The sequence below is a fragment of the Dysidea avara genome, chromosome 7, assembly GCF_963678975.1.
Source record: "Dysidea avara chromosome 7, odDysAvar1.4, whole genome shotgun sequence".
Taxonomy (NCBI): Eukaryota; Metazoa; Porifera; class Demospongiae; order Dictyoceratida; family Dysideidae; genus Dysidea; species Dysidea avara.
Window position 1 is genome coordinate 33,265,630 of NC_089278.1, and position 19,239 is coordinate 33,284,868.

The 19,239-nt window shown below is 37.9% G+C and overlaps 2 protein-coding genes across 2 annotated transcripts in view; both read right to left on the reverse strand.

Annotated features, from left to right (window-relative positions):
- The window catches only part of LOC136261458 (adhesion G-protein coupled receptor V1-like), a 145,041-nt gene extending 144,790 nt beyond the window's left edge, over positions 1 to 251 (reverse strand). The window contains exons 1-2 of the mRNA XM_066055464.1: positions 200 to 251; positions 8 to 145 (exon numbers count right to left, since the gene is read on the reverse strand). Of these exons, the coding sequence (XP_065911536.1) occupies positions 8 to 92 (85 nt within the window). The 5' untranslated portion in view covers positions 93 to 145; positions 200 to 251. The remainder of the gene's footprint in view (positions 1 to 7; positions 146 to 199) is intronic.
- Positions 127 to 19,042, reverse strand: LOC136261186 (adhesion G-protein coupled receptor V1-like). Its single transcript, XM_066055161.1, has 11 exons — positions 18,955 to 19,042; positions 5,826 to 6,032; positions 5,630 to 5,776; positions 5,343 to 5,552; positions 5,136 to 5,279; positions 4,864 to 5,070; positions 4,678 to 4,812; positions 4,415 to 4,621; positions 4,233 to 4,367; positions 190 to 409; positions 127 to 145 (listed from the first exon to the last, which is right to left on the reverse strand). The coding sequence occupies exons 1-11, from the start codon at positions 19,028 to 19,030 to the stop codon at positions 127 to 129; spliced, it is 1,707 nt and encodes a 568-aa protein (XP_065911233.1). The 5' UTR covers positions 19,031 to 19,042.
- Positions 19,043 to 19,239: the final 197 nt, after the last annotated feature.

Consider the following 19,239-nt stretch of genomic DNA (forward strand, 5'->3'; position numbering starts at 1 on the left):
ACTATACTTGTGACATTAACTGCAATTGGCTTGACTGTCAATGAAATACTCCTGTATGGTGGTTGACTACTTTTCAACTGGACCCTTAACATTGTATCATTTTCAAACACAGCGTAATGAGATTCATCAAAGGTGATAGCTAACTCTAATAAAAAAACATCCATTAAAATAAATGGGTGGTATATGTACTGTATCTTACCATCATCATTGACAATTGTAATTATGGCTTCATTGTTAGCTGAATCTATATACACTCCTAGCTTCTGGTATTCAGAAAGAACTTGCAAAAACACAACAAAATTTTCATTTGGTTCAAATATTTCATCTTGCATTGTTGTCAAAGTGAAATTCCTTGATGTTTCAGTAGACTCAAAATACACTTCAAATGCTCCACCTTCAAAATCATCATCTATGAACCATTAAAAGTGGATATAGGATAATATCACATATAAACTAGGTTAGTATGCACAATGCAGACTAATTGATCAAACACTCTGATAGAGAACATACACCCACTGTAATAAAACACTCTTACAATTGTAACACTAATTGTAAGTCATTTCAATTTGGGATTAATGAGAGAACCTAGGACTTACCATATTGACATAAAATACAGATGCTATTTAAGTAAACTAGTATCTTACTGTAAACATGAAGTAGTGCTCTAAATGCAGCTAAAAATTAATTCCTCCTCTTTCCCTTGTATAGTGCGATACATCAAGAATGTTCATTAACAGCTTCTTTATCATAACTTTTGGTTCAGAGTGGTGAATAAACACCAATTGTAAAAATATGCTACATACAATTTATTAACCATTTAAACTAAGTATCCAAACCTATCCATCATTACAGCACAAAGTGTATGTTCTATTAGAGAAACATATTGCGAGTAATAGGATGTTTGCAACAGTTTACTTGCACACAATTACATTTTTCAATTTTTCCCTTGCAAAAGGAATTTTGAAAATTACAGAATGAATTGATAAAAAAAGACTAGTATATTTAAAAATTATATTGAAAATGAAGTAAGGAAAACCAATCAAGAGATATGAATGATGGTATTACATTCATATCCCTTGTTTGACAAGTTTTATTGCTTGGATCCCTACTTCATTTTTCAAATAATTTTAAATGCACCATATTTTGTTATAGTATAATTATAGCTATGATACACTGTTCTATTAGAATATTGAACATGGCTATTTTACTAGGGTGACTGCTTTATTAGAGTGTCTTAAATGGGACTTGGATGACTATATGCACTATTATAAGGAATGTGTCCTTTCCATGCCTTCTTTCACTGAACTACCAGTAAGAGGCATGGTCAATATAATCAATCTCAATAAGTATTTCATAAAGGGGTGCTTGATCGTTATAGTTGCTGCTAGGTCTTATAAAGGGGTCTAGTCAATCCTAGCATGCAGTTACAGTGCCGCTCAAATGTAACAATGTCTCACAAGAGTGCAAATGATTTAAAGAATGCTAATTAAAAACGTGGCACCTGTTTTGCTTGCCAGTATCCATCCCAAATGAAATGGGATGAATACTCATGAGCAAAACAAGTGCCACACCCTTAAATAGTTTTCTAATTGCTTGCATTCTCATGAGATGACGTTAATTTGAGCAGTACTGTATGAGTACGGGTGTCTACTAGCTAGTAAAACCTCTTACAGTATACTATAGCATGATAATAATGTCGTGGCATCTAAGTATGGAAAGTGTCGCTACAGAAGTATGGTTTTGTTGCATGAAGAAGATGATGACCAGCGTGATTGAAGATAAAAGGAAAGGCAAAAGCACAGAAGGCAGACACTCTTCAGAACCCCAAAAGACACATGTCACTGGTGAGTTTGTTATTGTGGAGGTCATACGATACATAGTTTAGCCTTTAGTCTCGTGACTGTGGTCAGGCAGGCGGGTAGGCAGAAACAGACTAAAAATTGTGCTTAAGCAGTTTCTTTAAAATTCAGTATTTGGTCTTCTGTAAGGTTATATCTGGTGCAGTAACACTAAGAATAAAGGTACCTTTCATTGCATAAGATGTTTGTATGGCGGATTTTTATGGGAAGCACTTTGGGGACATGCATAATTTTGGGAGATCCCTACTATACAGTACAATAATAATCAATGAATTAATGCACGTCAAAACTACAAGGCCTACAAAATTGTACTAAATGGGAATATATAGGTTCACCAATGAATGACGCTTAAATGTGTTTTAGACATAATAATCGTGTGTATGATAGCATTGATCTGAAGTTTCAATTTTTTTGCAAAGGCTAGGCAGGAGTCTATTATGGTTTTTAACCTTCCAATAATTCTTTCTGGCAATTCTTTTTAAATTGACCTATTATTCCCAAAGTTATTCCTGGAATTTGTGCAAAAGCAGGCATAGTAGTTAGAGTTTTACATAATTGACTGCTGCTATGACTCGAAGTTGATTGCTCTATTAGAGCATAAGTGACTGCTCTATTAGAGTAAGTGACTGCTCTATTAGAGTATCTCGATCTTTTCAACTGGTTTTATGCTTGCACTGTTTCAACGTTGTATCGAAAAGATTTTTGCATTGCACTAAGTACCAATTATTCCTAGAACTTATCCAAGTATTCTGGAATATTCCCTAATTCTTTCCACTACCTATTATTCCCAAACTTATTCTGGCATAATAGACGCATCCCTAGCAAAGGCCTTAATAAAAATGAATCTTACACTGAAAGTACATGTCTTTGAAATTTACACTACAGTGTTCATGTTTAGAATTTCTATTGTTTACAAAGTGTAAAACAACAAGGCTTTAATAGTGTTTTATAGTCATGTCCACACAATTATGTAGTGCAAGGTATCATAAACTTCCAAAACTTCTAATTTTAGGGAAAGTTTTTCAAGATATTTTAAAAATATCTTTTTATCATCATTCATTGTTCAACTATCCCTGCATGAGGAGCCACATAGCCTGGGATCCAGGATTTCCTCTGTATTCAGCCCATACTTAAAAATCGTGACTTCTCATTTTTTCATTAGGTTTTTATCATTGTTCAATTATGCCTCTAGAGACCTGCAGGGAGACAACAAGTTAGCCTGTGGCACAGGGAGTCAGAAACTTGAACCCGAAAACTTGGCCAAATTTTAGGACTATGATGTACTCATAAGGTAGTTGCATAATAACATTTATATGGAATTGCTTTATGATACTAATAGATTTATAATTGTGTGGGTGGTGTTTTTATAGTCTGTTTTTTGGTTTAGTGCTGTTAACATTAGAATTTTGAAATTCTGTTACAGTGGAAATTTTACAATATGTGTACACTGTTTGTAGTATAAATTTTAGAGCCATGCTTATAAAGGTTCACCAGATGTTTACAATCCATACTTTCAAAAAATTAATGCTGCTATAAGGATAAAATTGCAAATGTTTTACAGTGGAAATATTCGTTTCAACTATAGCTAGTTTAAGTTTTAGTAAATAGACTACAATTTTCAAAAAAAATTATATATAATTTTCTAATAAAGCATACACCTGGTGCTCTAACAGCAGAGAGAATTAGAAATTTTGTGCAAAGCTTGACACAATACAAAAAGTTTGTGTACAGAATATCTATTCAAATTTGGTGGTTTATGTTTCTTTGAACTAAAGTTATAGAAGAAAATTCTGAGTGTATCATTTTTGAAAGTTTTTGATGTCTCGCAATATAATTATAAAAATAAGCCCCTTCCATATATTATGGGACCCTTACATATTTTTTTTGTACATTCTTATTTTCAGTGATAATTTGATGCTTGGAGGTTTACATAATTTTGCACTTATGCTATGCCTCTTGCATTTGTCTGCCTGTTTGGCCATCAAGTAGCAGCATTCATTGTCAGAGACTACACAGTTTGTGTGGACTCATTTGCTTTTGTGAGGTCTGCTAGTTTGTGCTCATCAAAGTGGAGAAGTGGACTTGGTATGGATGATAAAGCTCCACTTTATGTGCTTCTGTACTAAGCACATGTACTACTTGCACTTAATCTGCAAAGTCTTATGCATGATATTTTGTTTCTTTAAAAAAAGCATAGAATACCTTTTCATAGAAAGGTGAGGATAGAAAGGAGCACCATTAGGAGCAGTTAATAATAAACATTAAAAATAACTCCTTGTGGTGTAGATGTAATTTGTTTAATGGCAAGGTGGAAAGATAAAAGAAACTGGAATGTTTAACTTTTATGCAGCTAAGTGTAATCACTTGTATTACCTGTTGCAGTCATAGCTGTGGTGCCAATCAGAAAGCCAATCTTCGCATAAGCAGTTTGGTTAAGGCTAACTGTAATTGTATACTTGTCACCTTCGTTAACACTGGAATCTGATATAGACAAAGTGGCTGTGACTCCTACAAAACATGATTACACTAAAAAACAAGATAATGTGATCTCTCACTGTCATTATCTCTAATGTTGACAGAAGTAATATTATTTTCTCCTGGTAATACTCCAATCTCTGATAGGTCATCAGCAATTACAATGCCTATTGTAAATGTTTCAATATACTCCAAAATATCATCATCAATTGCTAATACTGATATGGTTTGAGAAGTGTCAGTTGGTCCAAAGTTTATAACAGATTGTAGCAATGCAAAGTCTGAATCTATAGGTAAATAGTACATGTGCAAGCATGTACACACAACAGAAAGGTGTGTATACCTGTAGCTGTTAAAGGTTGAGCAATAATACCTACAGAAATATTCCTTCCAGCAGCATGATCTAGTGTGACTTGTATTGTGGCAGTATTTCCTTCATCCACATTTAATAATGGACTATGGATACTGACATACAAACCTGTTAAGATGTTATTGGAAACCTTTTCTGTCGACAATTTTAAAAACTTACTGTCGTCATTTAATATATGCCCAACTGCATTCGTTATCCTTCCATCACCTACACCTATTTCTCTGCTCATAGTTGGTATAAACAATGAAATTGCAAATGTTTCATTTTGTTCTGGATATTCATCAGCTGCAATTGAAATATTAACAACTACTTGTGTATCTCTTGGGCCAAAGGTTACATCAATGTCATCATCTCTGAAATCTACATCTGATCAAAACAATAGCACACAAATCATTGATGATATACATAAATGTGTAAAGTACATATATAACCTGATGCACTTCTTGGAGTTAGATGTAAACTGATAGTAAAGCTGGTATTGGCCGGTTGATTGTCCTCAAGAGTCAATATCACCTTCATTACAGTGCTGTCTTCAATAGTGAAATATTCAGCAGATGTTAGTCCAATCTTAACAACTGAATTAAAAAATAATTGCAGGGCTAATCATTGCATTTAATTTTCAGTACATTGACCCCTACCATTGTTGTTAATTATTGTAACAGAAGCTATGTTATTTTCTTCAGCAATTTTAACACCGATCATATCAATCCCTTCACTTAATTCTAATCTGACAAAGAAAGTTTCATTTTGCTCTAGTAACACATCTTTATGTGCAGTGATCAGCAAATCTGCCATAGTTTGATTTGGAGCAAAAACCACCTCAAATGTTACACTATTGAAATCTTCATCTATACACAATATCCACAAATAAATAAATAAACACATTATTACATATGACATGCATACATGAAATAAATGTACACACCTGATGCTGCATGTAAGGATGAGTTTATGAAAGTAGTCAGCAAAACTGAATAGTTGTTATAAATAGGTTTGTCTGCTAATACTGTGATTGATACAACTGATCCCTCATCAACACAATATTGTACTGTCTGAAATTTGACCACCACACCTATGATAGTACTAGTCAATGTTATCTCACATGTTATTTTTTAACTGACTGTCATTGTTTAAGATGGTAATAGTAGTGGTTGAAGCGGAACCAGTTATTACTCCTATTTCTTGTGCACTTGCAGTAAGTTCAAATGACAGTTGGAAATTTTCATTATACTCTAGTAACATATCAGCTGTTGCTGCAATATTGATAGATTGCATCATTTCATTAACCCCGAATGTAACAAGTGTTGGAGTTATTGAATAATCATATCCTGTAAGGTAGATAAGAAGTGTTTATTATATCATATTATCTCGTATGATACAGTAATTATATTAAACAATTTCAGTCATTGATTTAAGTATGCTCTTAAAACAATCTGTGGAGCAATCACAAGGGGGATGCATTTGTGTATGTATGTATGTGTATGTAAACGTATGTAATAGTTGTAACATGGGCATGAGGGCTTTGCCTGATATGTATGCCCGACTGCCCGTGGGTCGCAGACCCGAGGGCATACATATCAGGCAAAGCCCAAATGCCCCGTGTTACAACTAATATGTAACACTTCTTAGGCTGATAGCCTATGCAGGGTGATCAACCACCCAAACCAATACGAGTGCAGCCACTGAATGTATTATATATTCACACCTAAAATTTTTGATTATGGGTCAGCAGCTAGTACGTTCTGGTTATGTTCGCTTATGATAAATGGACATATCCTAGAAATATCACAGAGAATTCTGTTACACTAGTTTAATGTTTTAAGCAGTGCTATTGAATCGCTTATGGGAAAACTACGCAGTTCACCAAAGGCCTAGACAGGTAAGCTTGCTTGTAGAGTGGTTTCTCCGTGCAGAGTGGTAGCTTCGTGATGGGGGTGTGTCCATATTCGAAAATGTGCAGAAACAATCGAATGAATAAGCTATAGAACTAGTTTTCACCTTAGCCCAACGTTTTTCAACTCGTACGAAGGCGAGGGTAACAAAACACTATCCGTCTGTGTGGTTTTCATGGCAAAATCCAAGTTGTGAATCCTAATCACGTGAGTATTATTCGATCCCCACAATCGATATCGGCATCTACGTCTATATAATCAGTGCCCAGTTGTAGCCCAGCTACATTTTGTATCTAGCCCGGCTAGCTGGGCTACATACGAAATGTAGCTCAGGCGGTTCCTTTGATCTGAGGCGTGAAAGTGTTACATGTATGTATGTATGTATGTATGTACGTACGTACGTATGTATGGATGCATGTAGAGTAAGCAAAAAGTAATTGATGCACATCTATTATTGACAATATTGAAGCATGCGTAATGTAAACAGTAATATAATGAGATTAGTAGCATAATGATTAAATAAGAAGTAAAATAAATGGTTCTCTTTACTGATAAGTGTTAGAAAGTATTTTTTGTATATTTTCTAGGTGCTAGATACCAAGTTATTGCAAATAATTGGGTGACTTTTGCCAACTGCAAAAGCCCATAGTGTGATTACAGAAAGATACAACAGCACAACAAAGCCAAACCCGAGCCACTTACTCTTCAAGAATATTGCCATATTGTATAAAAATCTTTAGTGAATCTGTAAAATTGCGCAGAAAGTTAGAGGGAAAAGTTTCTAAACCTGTTGATAATAGATATATGGAAATGTATTAGGAAGTCGATAACAGATTAATGATGACAATGATTGATTAATTTGCAGTTTTACACCTTTTAACATAATGAGCTGATTACTTCCATCAGCACTTTGAAATTTGGAATCTGAAGAATGGTCTATCAAACAGTGAAAACTGGACCTTTGTACGTTATTCACTTACAAACTTATGATAGTTTTTGATGAAATGCTAATTGTAATCAATTATTTACACTATGTATCATGCATAATATAATTTATTGCAATGCAATAAATTGAAGTTAACATGCCTTGGTGTGGGCGTAGAATGGATACAGTGCAAATCTACGTACCATACCATAGTAAATGAAGTCAGCATCCTTTAGCGATAATCTAGCCTTTTGAGTAAAGTAATTAAATTCAGCAACACAGAATCCATGAGATGACTGTAAGGTCCATTAGACAGGCATTGTATATTAGCAAAGTAGCACAGTGCTAGCACCACATATTGAAACCAATGCTTTTGTTTCAGGTAAAACTTGAACCAATCTTGTAGGATACATGAGATGTAATAATGTCATACTGCTTCTTTGTAATAAAAAAGGTTTGACTCACGTGACAGGTTTGAGATCACAAGATCTTGCCATAGTACATGGCATGTTCACAGACAAATAAAAAACTTTTGTCCTTGGTGTCACTGGAGAGCCGCTACTACTCAAGATTGATTTGCAGAAGAGGTTATGAAGTTCAGCGGGAGCGGCATGGCAATAAACCTGGATCAAACGGAGATTGTGGACACTCGGCTGTGTGAAAGATAAGTAGGCAGAGCCTTCTACCAATTCAGAGAATATTGAATGGGATTTTCTCAGTTAGGTGGTGACTACTGTTGATGATTCCCGGTGAGTTCGTTCCATTATAAAACTTGTATATAATTGCCACATGCTGTTGCAGTTACGAATAGGGTTGGGCGATATACCGGTATGATGGTAACAAGGCGATATTACAGCTAGCAATAACCGATATCGCCTTGCTTTTGAAAAACCGCCATACCGGTATAAATGGTTATTGCGATATCATAGCGGGAATACAGCTACAACTACACACTTTAACGTGTTAACAATGCCATATTGTACTTGTCAATCAGTATTTCAGCCTCCTTGTACTAGCAGACAAGCTTAACCCATGCCTACTACACGAAGCGACGGACTAATTTTTAGAATACACGTGAGGCACGTGTCATATATTTGCAGAGGTGAACTTTGTTTACTAGCTACCACAACTTCAAGGAGTTTGGAAAAACCAGCCTAACTCTCATAGAGATGCCATGGAGTGCATATAAATTTTGAAAGGAGGCATAGTTCCTATGTATATACGTAGCTACATTATGAACTTGTCAATTTCATGCCCCACCCCCCACCCCTGGGCGTCCCCACACCCCAGGTGGGGATTTGACATTGCTTCTTGTCCCCACCCCTGGGGCAATTGACAGTTGTCCAATTCACTGACCGATTTTCAGTAGTTGCACTTCTAAACAATAAAATTACACTTGCTATAGCTAATTTTACTAGCTACAGGGCAGGTTTATTACTAGTCACTTGCATGAAATATGCACTTAGTCATCCTTGAGGTGTCGTCAAATCCCCTACTATAGGGGTGGGGACATAGTGGGGATTTGACAGCCGATTTTTCCCCAGTAGTGGGGAATTTGACACCACGGTTTGTCAAATCCCCTGTATTCCCCCACCCTCCCCGGGGGTGGGGGGTGGGGCATGAAATTGACAAGTGCATTAGCTAGAAGATAATTTACTAAGGTGAGGCCAGAATTTCCATCCCACAATCAGAGTAGTGTTGCATCCAGTATGTGTAAACAATTTTGAGTGTACTTGCTATAGTTCATTTCAATACCGTGATATTTGCAATAATCGTGATAATAAGCTCCACAATAACCATGGGAGGAAATTTTCAATATCGCCCAACCCTAGTTACGAAGTGTTAAACTATCATCAATATTGCATAATCGAAAACGAGCTGGCCGGCATCTAGTTTGACACTGTAGCATGGTTATGACAGTATTGACACGTACCAGGTCACATCACCAAAATGTAGTCAGCTCGTTGGTGGAACGACCAAGTTCTACTTGACGATGACGGAGGAGCGATTGGTAGGTACGTAGACCCATTATCAGAAATCATCATCCTCAGTAAGGACCTCCGCCCAGCAAACTTGCGAAAGGCCAGCAAAAGTGTCTCAGCAGTCAGATATTGGACAATCTCCAAATGCACGGCACATGTGGTGGTACACGTAAACAGACACAGATACAACTATACCTCTTGTAAACCATCCTTAACATATAGAGCTCCAGTGAAGTCAACACCTGTATACGTAAATGGGTGAACATCTTGCATTCTTGATTGGGGAAGTAGAGCTGGACCAGGCACAGGGAAGGGTTTTCCAGTAACAGTAGGTATTCAATATGTTTGTCGTAGAGCTGTTATGGTAGTACCAGTACCAGAGTGATACAATGACACATAGATGTCGAGGACAATCAGTTGTGACAGTGGATGCTTACTAGGAAGTAGGTATGGAAATCTTGTCATCTCATTCAATAGTGCATTATGAATCCGTCCACCACAACACAGAAAGCCACTTGTATCAAGGAAGAGATGAAGCTGTCGCACAAGGAGAACCCGTGAAGTCTTAGGGTTAGTTGAAATTAATTGTAAATTGGCGATCTCCTTCCAGTATGTCACTTGTTGCGTGTTCTTTATCCAGTTCAGCCTTGCCTTGTCCAACTCCTTATCTTCAAGTGGTCCAACTTGTCTCTGTTCTGCAGACTGCATCCTCAGGTTGCTGTAATTATTAATAGACATGATGCAGTGTAGGCCAAGGGCTGGTGGAGATGGCTCCTGTGGAACAAATTCAGTTGCTATAGCTGCTGCAATAAACAATGGTGATAAAGGGGTAGCTGAAACACTGGCCATTGATCTGGTGTGGTGAGCCATGATGGGCCATGCTGCCGCAAGGAAGATGACTTCAGCAATTGCAATGTAGTTCCTCTTGTCAAAAGATTGGCTGGGTTTTCGAGTGTAGGACAGTATCGCCAGGTAGCAGTGGGAAGTTGTGATTTCAGTTCACTAACATGATGGTGTACAAATGCTGGAAGTTGCTTCTCACTTTGAACCTAGTGCAGCACAATTTGGCTATCTGACCAAATGTAAACAGGTTGATCCTGAAGAGACAAGGTATCCAGCACAAAGCGGATCAATCTAGTAGCAATGAGTGTTTCCATGAGCTCTAACCGAGGTAGGGTGAGAAGTTTCAATGGTACTACTTGTATCTTTGCCATTATGAATGATGCTTGGTCTTGCTGGACGATGAAAACTACAGCTCTGTAGGCTCTTAGACTAGCATCTGCAAAGCAGTCTATGGATGGCTGTGTAATTGAAGATTGAAAATAGCATCTCGTCACAGAGAGTTCTGAAGCTTCCTTAAGATAATTCGCAATAGTCTTCCACTCAGCATGGAGTTCTTTATTAAGTGGCTCATCCCAAGCAATCTTGGACTTCCATAGAGTTTGCATCAGTATCTTCGCCCGAATAACTACTGGAGAGAAGAATCCTAACGGGTCAAAAATCTTAGATACAACCTGCAGTACTTCTCTCTTCGTTATCAAATCGTCGTGAGTCAAAATAGAAGGTTTTGCTGCTAGCGAGATCTTATCTGTGTTTGGATTCCAATGGAGGCCTAGGATATTGACAGTTGTGCTGTCATCAGAGGTGCCTTCTTGAAAAGCAATAGCCTTGAGCTCAGCACTATTGGAAGCCCAGCTGCGTAGACTGAATTTCGCACTTGACATGATGGTTCTAGATTCCTTGTAGTAATGTACAACTTCTTGCTCTGTGTCACACCCAAAGATAACATTGTCTATATAAAGGTTGGTTAGCATATCAAGTGACACAGCAGAGATGTACTGGTTAAGATGGTGTTGCAGGACAACGTTAAGAATAAATGGAGAACTAGTTGCACCAAAAGATATGACTTTAAATCGGTACACTGAAAACTGACTTGAAGGATCTGTTGAGTCTTTCATCCAATAGAATTGAGTGAAATCTCTGTAGTCAGGGTGCAGCTGGATGTGTAAAAATGCCTTTTCTATATCAGTAGAGATCCCAAAACAGTGAGACCTAAAGTGAAGAAGTATAGCACACAAGTCATTACAACATGGCAGGCCAATCAAGAGGTAATAATTGAGACTGGGGTGGTGGGATGTCTGTTGGCAACTGCAGTCAAAGACAATACGAATTGGAGTCATGGGTGAGTCTTTTTCAACTGAGTGGTGGGGTATGTAGTGGGTCCTAAAGGTATCATCAACTGCATCCACACATTCAATAAATCCTCTACTTTCTTCTTCAGCAAGTATCTGATTGTATGCCTTGAGTAATGTGGGTGTCAGTGTAAACCGTTTCACTAACTGTTGTGTTTGGTGTTTCATTTGATGGAAGGGTCGGGTGATTTGGCTTCCATGGGAATCTGGCGATGTAAGCACCATCTTCAGCATGTGTCACACATGATGAGATTATATTGATTCAGAGTATTGCTTGTACTGTATTCCTCAGTCATAGACACCCCAACTGCCTCTAAATTCCAGAAACGCTCTAGATCAAAGTCACTGCAGCTTGGCCCAACAACCATCAAGACATTGGCAGCAGGTGAATGAGTAGATACTGGTTGCATTGGTCCAGAAAGAAGATTGCCCAGTTTAGACTTTATTGCAGTTGGTCCATTTCCTCTGATAACCTGATCCTCAACAATGTCCCAGTAGTGATCAGCTCCTATTAACAGTGAAAGTTGTAATTCTCTTTCAGCAATGAGGGAGTGGGCTAATTGAAGGCCCTGGAGGTGTGGTAGACTGGTTACACTGTAACTAATGGTATTCTGCAGTGGTGTTGCTATGAACGGTACAATTAAAACTGACAGCTGTACTGCCTCTCTACTCTTGGCTAGTAGATTGATAGTGGCAACATCAAGTACTCGGTTCGTTGGGTGGGTGGCACCAAAGTGTGATATATTGATTGTCTCTTGACCATTGGGCTGTAATGCTAGTATCTTAGCAAGGTCTGCTGTGACAAATGAGCATTGAGAGCCCTCATCAAGCAGCACGTAGGTTTCAGCATTCCTTCTGCCATTGGAGACTGTGGCTACAGCTGTCTTAAGAAGACAAACATTGTTTTGGTGAGGGGGAAGAGTCACTGATAATGAGCTAGTGTTGGCTTGATTTGTGGTTGTAGGAGTGATAGGTTACGGAGGGACAGGTTGTAAGGTGGCTGGTCTTGAATTTGCACTTCCGTATTCAGTTTGTTGCGTGACATTTGTCGTTGCAGAATGTTGCTGATTGGTAGGGATTGGTGGTTGCTGACCATAAGTACACAAGCTAGTATGGTGTTTTCTCCTGCAGTGATGGCATCTGTGTTTAGAGTTACATGATGATACTTTGTGGTGCCCCAAACAATTAAAGCATAGTCTTTCTTGGTGTACAATGTCAGACCGCTGTTTGGGGTCCTTGATTGTTTCACACAGTGAAGCAGAATGTGGTCCCTTGCAAAATGGACACTGCATTCTCCCTTTGGGTTGATGTGTTGGCTTGCTTGTACTTGAAAAAAAAAAGAAGCTGTATAGGTTGTGGTGAGGTGTGGAATTCTGTCTGTTGTGATCCAATCTCTAGAATGTGGAGCTCGTCACGAATGGCGATATGTAGTTCATTGATAGTCCATTCTCTCTTGCCATGGGGCCTGGCCAGGTTCTGCTTAATCTTCCCTGGAAGCTTACCTAGGATTATGGAGATCAATAAACTGCCGTAAGTATCTACTGTCTTGCCTAGTGCTGAAAAACTGCGGATATGGCTCTCAGTACCATCATAGAATTTACGAGTACTAGAGAGTGAATTGGTCTGGCCAGGAAGATCAATGAGTGCCTGCATGAGGGCATCTATTTGCTTATAGGGTTGGCCAAAACGGTCCTTTAACAGTTGAACAGAGTCAGCGTAACTGGCATTGGTGAGCTGAAATCCAGCTATAACTCTTGATGCTTCTCCCTGAAGTTGAGCACGTAGGTAGCTCAGTTTCTGTACTCCTGTTAGTGATCTGTTTGTGCCCACTGCAGCTTGGAAGCAATCCCAAAAAGGCTGCCAGTTGAAGGGATTTCCTGCGAATTGTGGAAGGTCCAGCTTGGGGAGACGGGTGATACTCTCGCGTGTGTGTTCAACATGGTGCTCTATGATGGGTGGGGGTGATGTAGCTTGGCTAGAAGTAGTGGTCACTTCTGTTGAAGTTGTAGGGTTCAGACAGCTGATTATCCTTGCCTTAGCACTTGATATAGAAGAGGTTGTTTCTTTGGCTTGTAACACTTCAGCTACGATTTCATCATCACCTTTAGTGGCTTCTAGAATCTTTACACCTAACGCTGTAATAAGGTCTTGCTTACGCTGGAGTTGTTCATGTAAATCTCTCAAAGCAACCATGTTGTCATTGCTGAGGGGTTGTGTACTGGACAATAGTTCTTCGGCAAACTGCAGCAGTTTCTTCAAGTGTGTTAGGTACCCTCGTCTTGAGCACTGCGCTCACCTGAGCTCTGCCATGGTGCATCTTCTTCTGGATCACAGCACCAAAATGTAGCGTGGTTATGACAGTATTGGCACGTACCTGGTCACAGTATCAAAATGTATCATGGTTATGGCAGGTATTTATCTACACTGGTCAGCAAAATTTAGCTTTATTGTAGCGTAGTGCAGAGTTGTCTTACCTCTGCTCGAAAAATAAGGCAATTTGTCAGCCACCCACGCATATAATTACTGCAAAAGCCTCTCCAGGGCTGTAGCCAAACTTTTATCTGGGTAGGTTCTTTTAGAAGAAAAGTGGACCTTTATATTAAATGATTCAGATCATATTATGGTGTATGTTTGCATGCTGAAACTAGGGGGGTCTGGGGGCATCCCCCCCCCAGGAAAATAGATACTAAAAGGCTGATTTAGTGGCATTTCAGTCAATGAAATATCAACTTTTAAGTTAAGCTGAAGACTAGCTGTATGGATGATATCTGGAAAAATATCTCTACTGCTACTGTAATTATACCATCTGCACATGCATGCATGTGTCTAAATAAAAATATACAATGTCACACTGAATAAGAATGGGAAAGATTGAGCACTCTGCGATGATCAATGGGGGCAGTGGAGCAGAACAAAAGGTGTCTTAAACAATGAAATTTACACATCACATGGAGTTGAAGCATGGATGCTATTCATGGGCTCTGCATGGAGGGGCTTGTCTACCAAAATCTTACATTTTAATGAAAGCTAAGTTTTAGAATTCAAATTAAGTAGCTTTTAAAAGAAAATGTAATCATGTCTGTTCTATTAGAGTGATTGTTCTATTAGAGTGGTTGACTGCTTTGTTAGAGTATCTTGATCTTGCACTGTATTTAATACAAGCACTGAATGAGTTACTCGTAGCACTTAATTTAGCTTCTTATTAGTGGTATCTAGTAAACTATAGCTAATGGATTTTTACTCTTGAAAATTTGGGCTTGTACACTAAAATTGTGGACCTTTTTGGTTAAATTATGGACTTTTTTGCTAAAATTGTGGACCTGTTTTCCAAGAGGGCGGTTCTTCAGAAATCCACCTGGCTACAGTCCTACTCTCACATGCATACAATTGTACATATTAATATTTATCTACACTGGTTGTAGCAGGTATGTTGAGATGCCACCTTTGGCAAATTTTAATATGTCTATTTGATACCAATTTTGGAAAGAACAATTTTGCCAATTTTTGAAAGGCTAAGTTTGGAAATTGTAGTCAGAAAACCTGCCAATTTTGGAAAAGATTTTCACCAGATTTGGAAACCTATAAAGCAAATGTGGCATCCTCAAAGCCTTGCCATATTTGGCAGATTACTTACTTTGCTTTTATAGCATAGCATGGTAGATTTAATTGTGGGTATTGATTTCCAGTTTTGGATTTAGTTTATATAAATGGGTTAGGGATCTACTGTAGTGGTGTGCTAATGGGTTTAAGAAAGTTTGCAGGTAGAATTAGGACATTCGCTAGAAGAATTAGGACATTTGTTAGTAGAATTAAGACATTTGCTAGTAGAATTAGGACATTCGTTAGTAGAATTAGGATATCCGTTAGTAGAATTAGGACATTCGCTAGTAGAATTAGGATGTTCTCTAGTAGAGTTAGGAAATTCACTAGTAGGATTAGGACATTCACTAGTAGAAATAGGACATTTGCTGGAAGGTCACTAATAGAGTTAGAGGTAGGGTTTGAGGTAGGGTTTGGGTTAGATATAATAACCTGTGAAATTATATAAAACTATAAGCATTTTGATATAAATTATTGCCAATAATGGAAACTTAAACCCATAATTGAAAGTTCTATGGCATGCTATATAAGTGTGCACTTAATATTCCCAAAACTGGCAAGGTTTGGAGGATGCCACATTTTGCTACTAGTGAGAGAGTTGTTAATCTTAGCAACAATTGAAGTAATCAGTGGGAATCCTCAGGTTGCCATATTGGTAATGGTTGGCACCAATTCTGGCTATAACCTAGAACTTTCCAATTATGGAAATCACTTGGTTCCATAAATTGCCACAAATGGAAACTTTTAGGTATATTAAAAGTTGCCAATGGTGGCTCCGAAACATACCTCATTGTAGATTTGCAGTTCAGCATACCATACATAGTAGATTTGAAGATATAGATGATTGTTATCTTCTACAAGGCTACAGCCAGGTATCTACAGCCAGGTTTATCTACAGCCAGGTATACGGCTATGTTCATCATGGTCTGCACCTTTCTTAACTTGCCACATGGTAGGCAAGCACCTATGTTTGCATGTGTGTTATTGCATGCATGCTACACCTGTATACATTTGCATGCATGTTATTGCATGTGTGTTATTGCATGTGTGTTATTTACATGCGTGTTATTTGCATGCGTGTTATTGCATGGGTGTTATTGTATGCGTGTTATTGCATGTGTGTTATTTGCATGTGTGTTATTACATGCGTGATATTTGCATGCGTAATATTGCATGAATGTTATAATCACAGGCTATTATGGCTGCTGCTTGCCTCTTCGCTTATATGTACACTATTACTGTTGTTATTATCTGTTTAGCTTTATCTGTGATAGCAAGTATTGGTGTTTTACGGGATACAAAAACTTGATAGCTTGTGCATTCAATTTTCTTTATGTGTAACCGCTATGCCATCCAATGCCCTCAGTTCCCAACTTTTGTATACCATAGCATACGTTCTTCATACATTCTTCATACATTTCAGCATACAGCCTGCATAATCACAGGACATCATGTACTAGTCTTAATATTTCAATATGCAATCACAACTGGAAACCTGTTGTCTCTCTGCCATTAGTGCTAACAGGTGTTGTCAGTCCTGTCTGCCCCTGTGACTGATGAAGGCTGATTATATCCTACACCAGCTGTCCTAAGGGATAGTTATAGACCCTCAGGATATTCTTTTAGGCTCCCTGTAATTCCTGCTAGCATTGGTGTCTCACTACACTCATTCCCTGATATTTATCAAGCTTAAGAGATTGGGATGCTTTTGATGGAACAGTTGAATTACATTAGGGTAAACAAATTAATATCTCTCAGTTATTTATCCTCAATAATGCATGATAGGTGTTTGCAAGAGCATTGTTATTCCTCCTTCTAATGCAGATAAACCATACATTCACGAGGCATGGTTTACTTGATTCATGTTTAGGAAGTATACTACTATTGGATTGGGAAAACAGGTTTTAATTGCACATACTCACAGTAAATATTTGTTGATTGTACATACACGCACTTGCATCACATTGTGGACTCCACAATACTGTTACACAAGTCAATTACATAGTACTTTGGATTGTCCATGTTGAATTTTCCCATTTTCACTAAACACTCAAGTTGACACAACTGATTGACGCTATTTTTGCATATGTGATTCAATCATACCTCTTCTCTGAATATCTATGAGCATAATCAAAGCCAGCAGATCTTGCTCATTAAAGTATGTGTAATTTTTTTTGTGAGCTATGCTACGTGTTCATTCCTATAACTTCTTCCAGTACTGTTATTGCAAGCGTATCATTGCATGCATGATACTGCAGGTGTGTTATTGCATGCATGTTGTTGCAGTTGCATCATTGCATGCGTATTGTTGCATGCGTGCTGTCGTGCTGTGTTGGCATGCATGTTGCTGCATATGCATTGGCATGTGTGATGGTCTACCTTTAGCAGTAGGAGTATGATCTGTTCACTTCCACACATACAATGCTATAAAATACATTAATAGGACATCAATATTTGATCTTGCCTGCAGGGATCTCCAGCTGTTTGCTTGTGTTTTGCTACATCCTACCAAGCAACATAATCCCATTGTATTTTTGTCAATTGTTTTAATAGTGATACATTTACTGCAGTTTATTCCCACATATAAATATATTATTTCCAGCTACCTATATACTGCATGCGTATGATCAGCAACTGTATTTGTGGGCTAGACGGATGACTTGACTTTCTACTCTTTGAGTTGCTGATTTGCTTTTGTTACTTGTGGCCTTTGCAATACACTTTCTGCCATGACATGTGTTTGAACTAAGAGCTACTTATCATTTCATTTCACATAAATCACATGCTGCTGCAACAAGCGTCATTTATGACTGTTATTGCGCATTATGTCACCATGCGTGTATCCTCCTTTCTGTTAAAGCATAAAAAATTTATAAGTATTTGCCAATTGGATATATATATATATATATGCATTGTTTCCCTTTATGTGTGTGCAATGCCAACTAATATGGTATAGTGTTGCTATTACAGGGTGATAGGGAACTGAGGAAGTTTGGGAAGAATCTGGGTGGATGAAGTGCTAATGGCCAAACCAAACTAATTACGCTAAATTTAACTTATATGATACTTCATTGGTTGCTGCTTTCACATTGTGTTGCTATGCATATATGGTGCGTTGCTGCAATCTTGTACTAATTGGAAGACATATTTGCTTCGTGGTCAACTGTAAATCCAGTTATGCCATATCCACAATGCTTGTCTGCGTGGCTTGTGCAAAAGTTATTACACCCTACTCCAACAATTTCCTCAGTTGCCCTTTCTTCAAAATACTTGTGTATAGATACCTGTATGAATGTTATTTGTGTTTTGTGCTGTTATGTATATTTTATGGCAATGGTGCAGTGTTATGTGGTAGATATTTGCATGAGTGTTTGTTTGATTGACGTTGTTGTGTACACTTTATGGCTTTGTGGAAAATGTTGTTGTGGTTAGAACTGGGAAAAGTAGGCAATAGAACTAGGTGCGGTGGAAGGGTGGTGTGTATAGCTAGGAAAACATTATGTAGTCATGTCTATTTTGTATGCACACATACTAAATACATGGTCAGTGGAATATGCCAATTGCACACTGCCCCGGGGTGTTTCCACACCAATCAGCATGTTAACAAAACATCAAAAACACATGTACACAGCCACATAATTACATTTTTGTTTACTAACCTGTAGTGTTAATATTAGTAGCATATATTGATACATTAAACTGTACACCAGGTTCTCTATCCAACATTAAACTCATTGATATCAATTCTCCTTCAGTCACTACAACTGTATCAAGTGACCACCAAACTGTTACTCCTGTTGTCAACAATAGCAGTGTAAACACATATCATTTCTACTGATAATAACATACTGTCATCGTTCAATATTCTAACAACTGCAAATACTGGGGCACCCTCCTTTATTCCGATGGCTTTAGATGTGTCAGGAAGAATTAAAGTTACATTA

Excerpts from the sequence above, each read along its gene's own strand:
- LOC136261186 (XM_066055161.1), bottom strand. The coding sequence starts at position 19,030 with ATGAGTTTAATGTTGGATAGAGAACCTGGTGTACAGTTTAATGTATCA. Across the intron at positions 5,777-5,825 it reads TACCATCTTAAACAATGACA|GTGTGGTGGTCAAATTTCAG; the intron begins GTCAGTTAAAAA and ends GTACTATCATAG. Across the intron at positions 5,553-5,629 it reads ATCCTTACATGCAGCATCAG|ATGAAGATTTCAATAGTGTA; the intron begins GTGTGTACATTT and ends TATTGTGTATAG.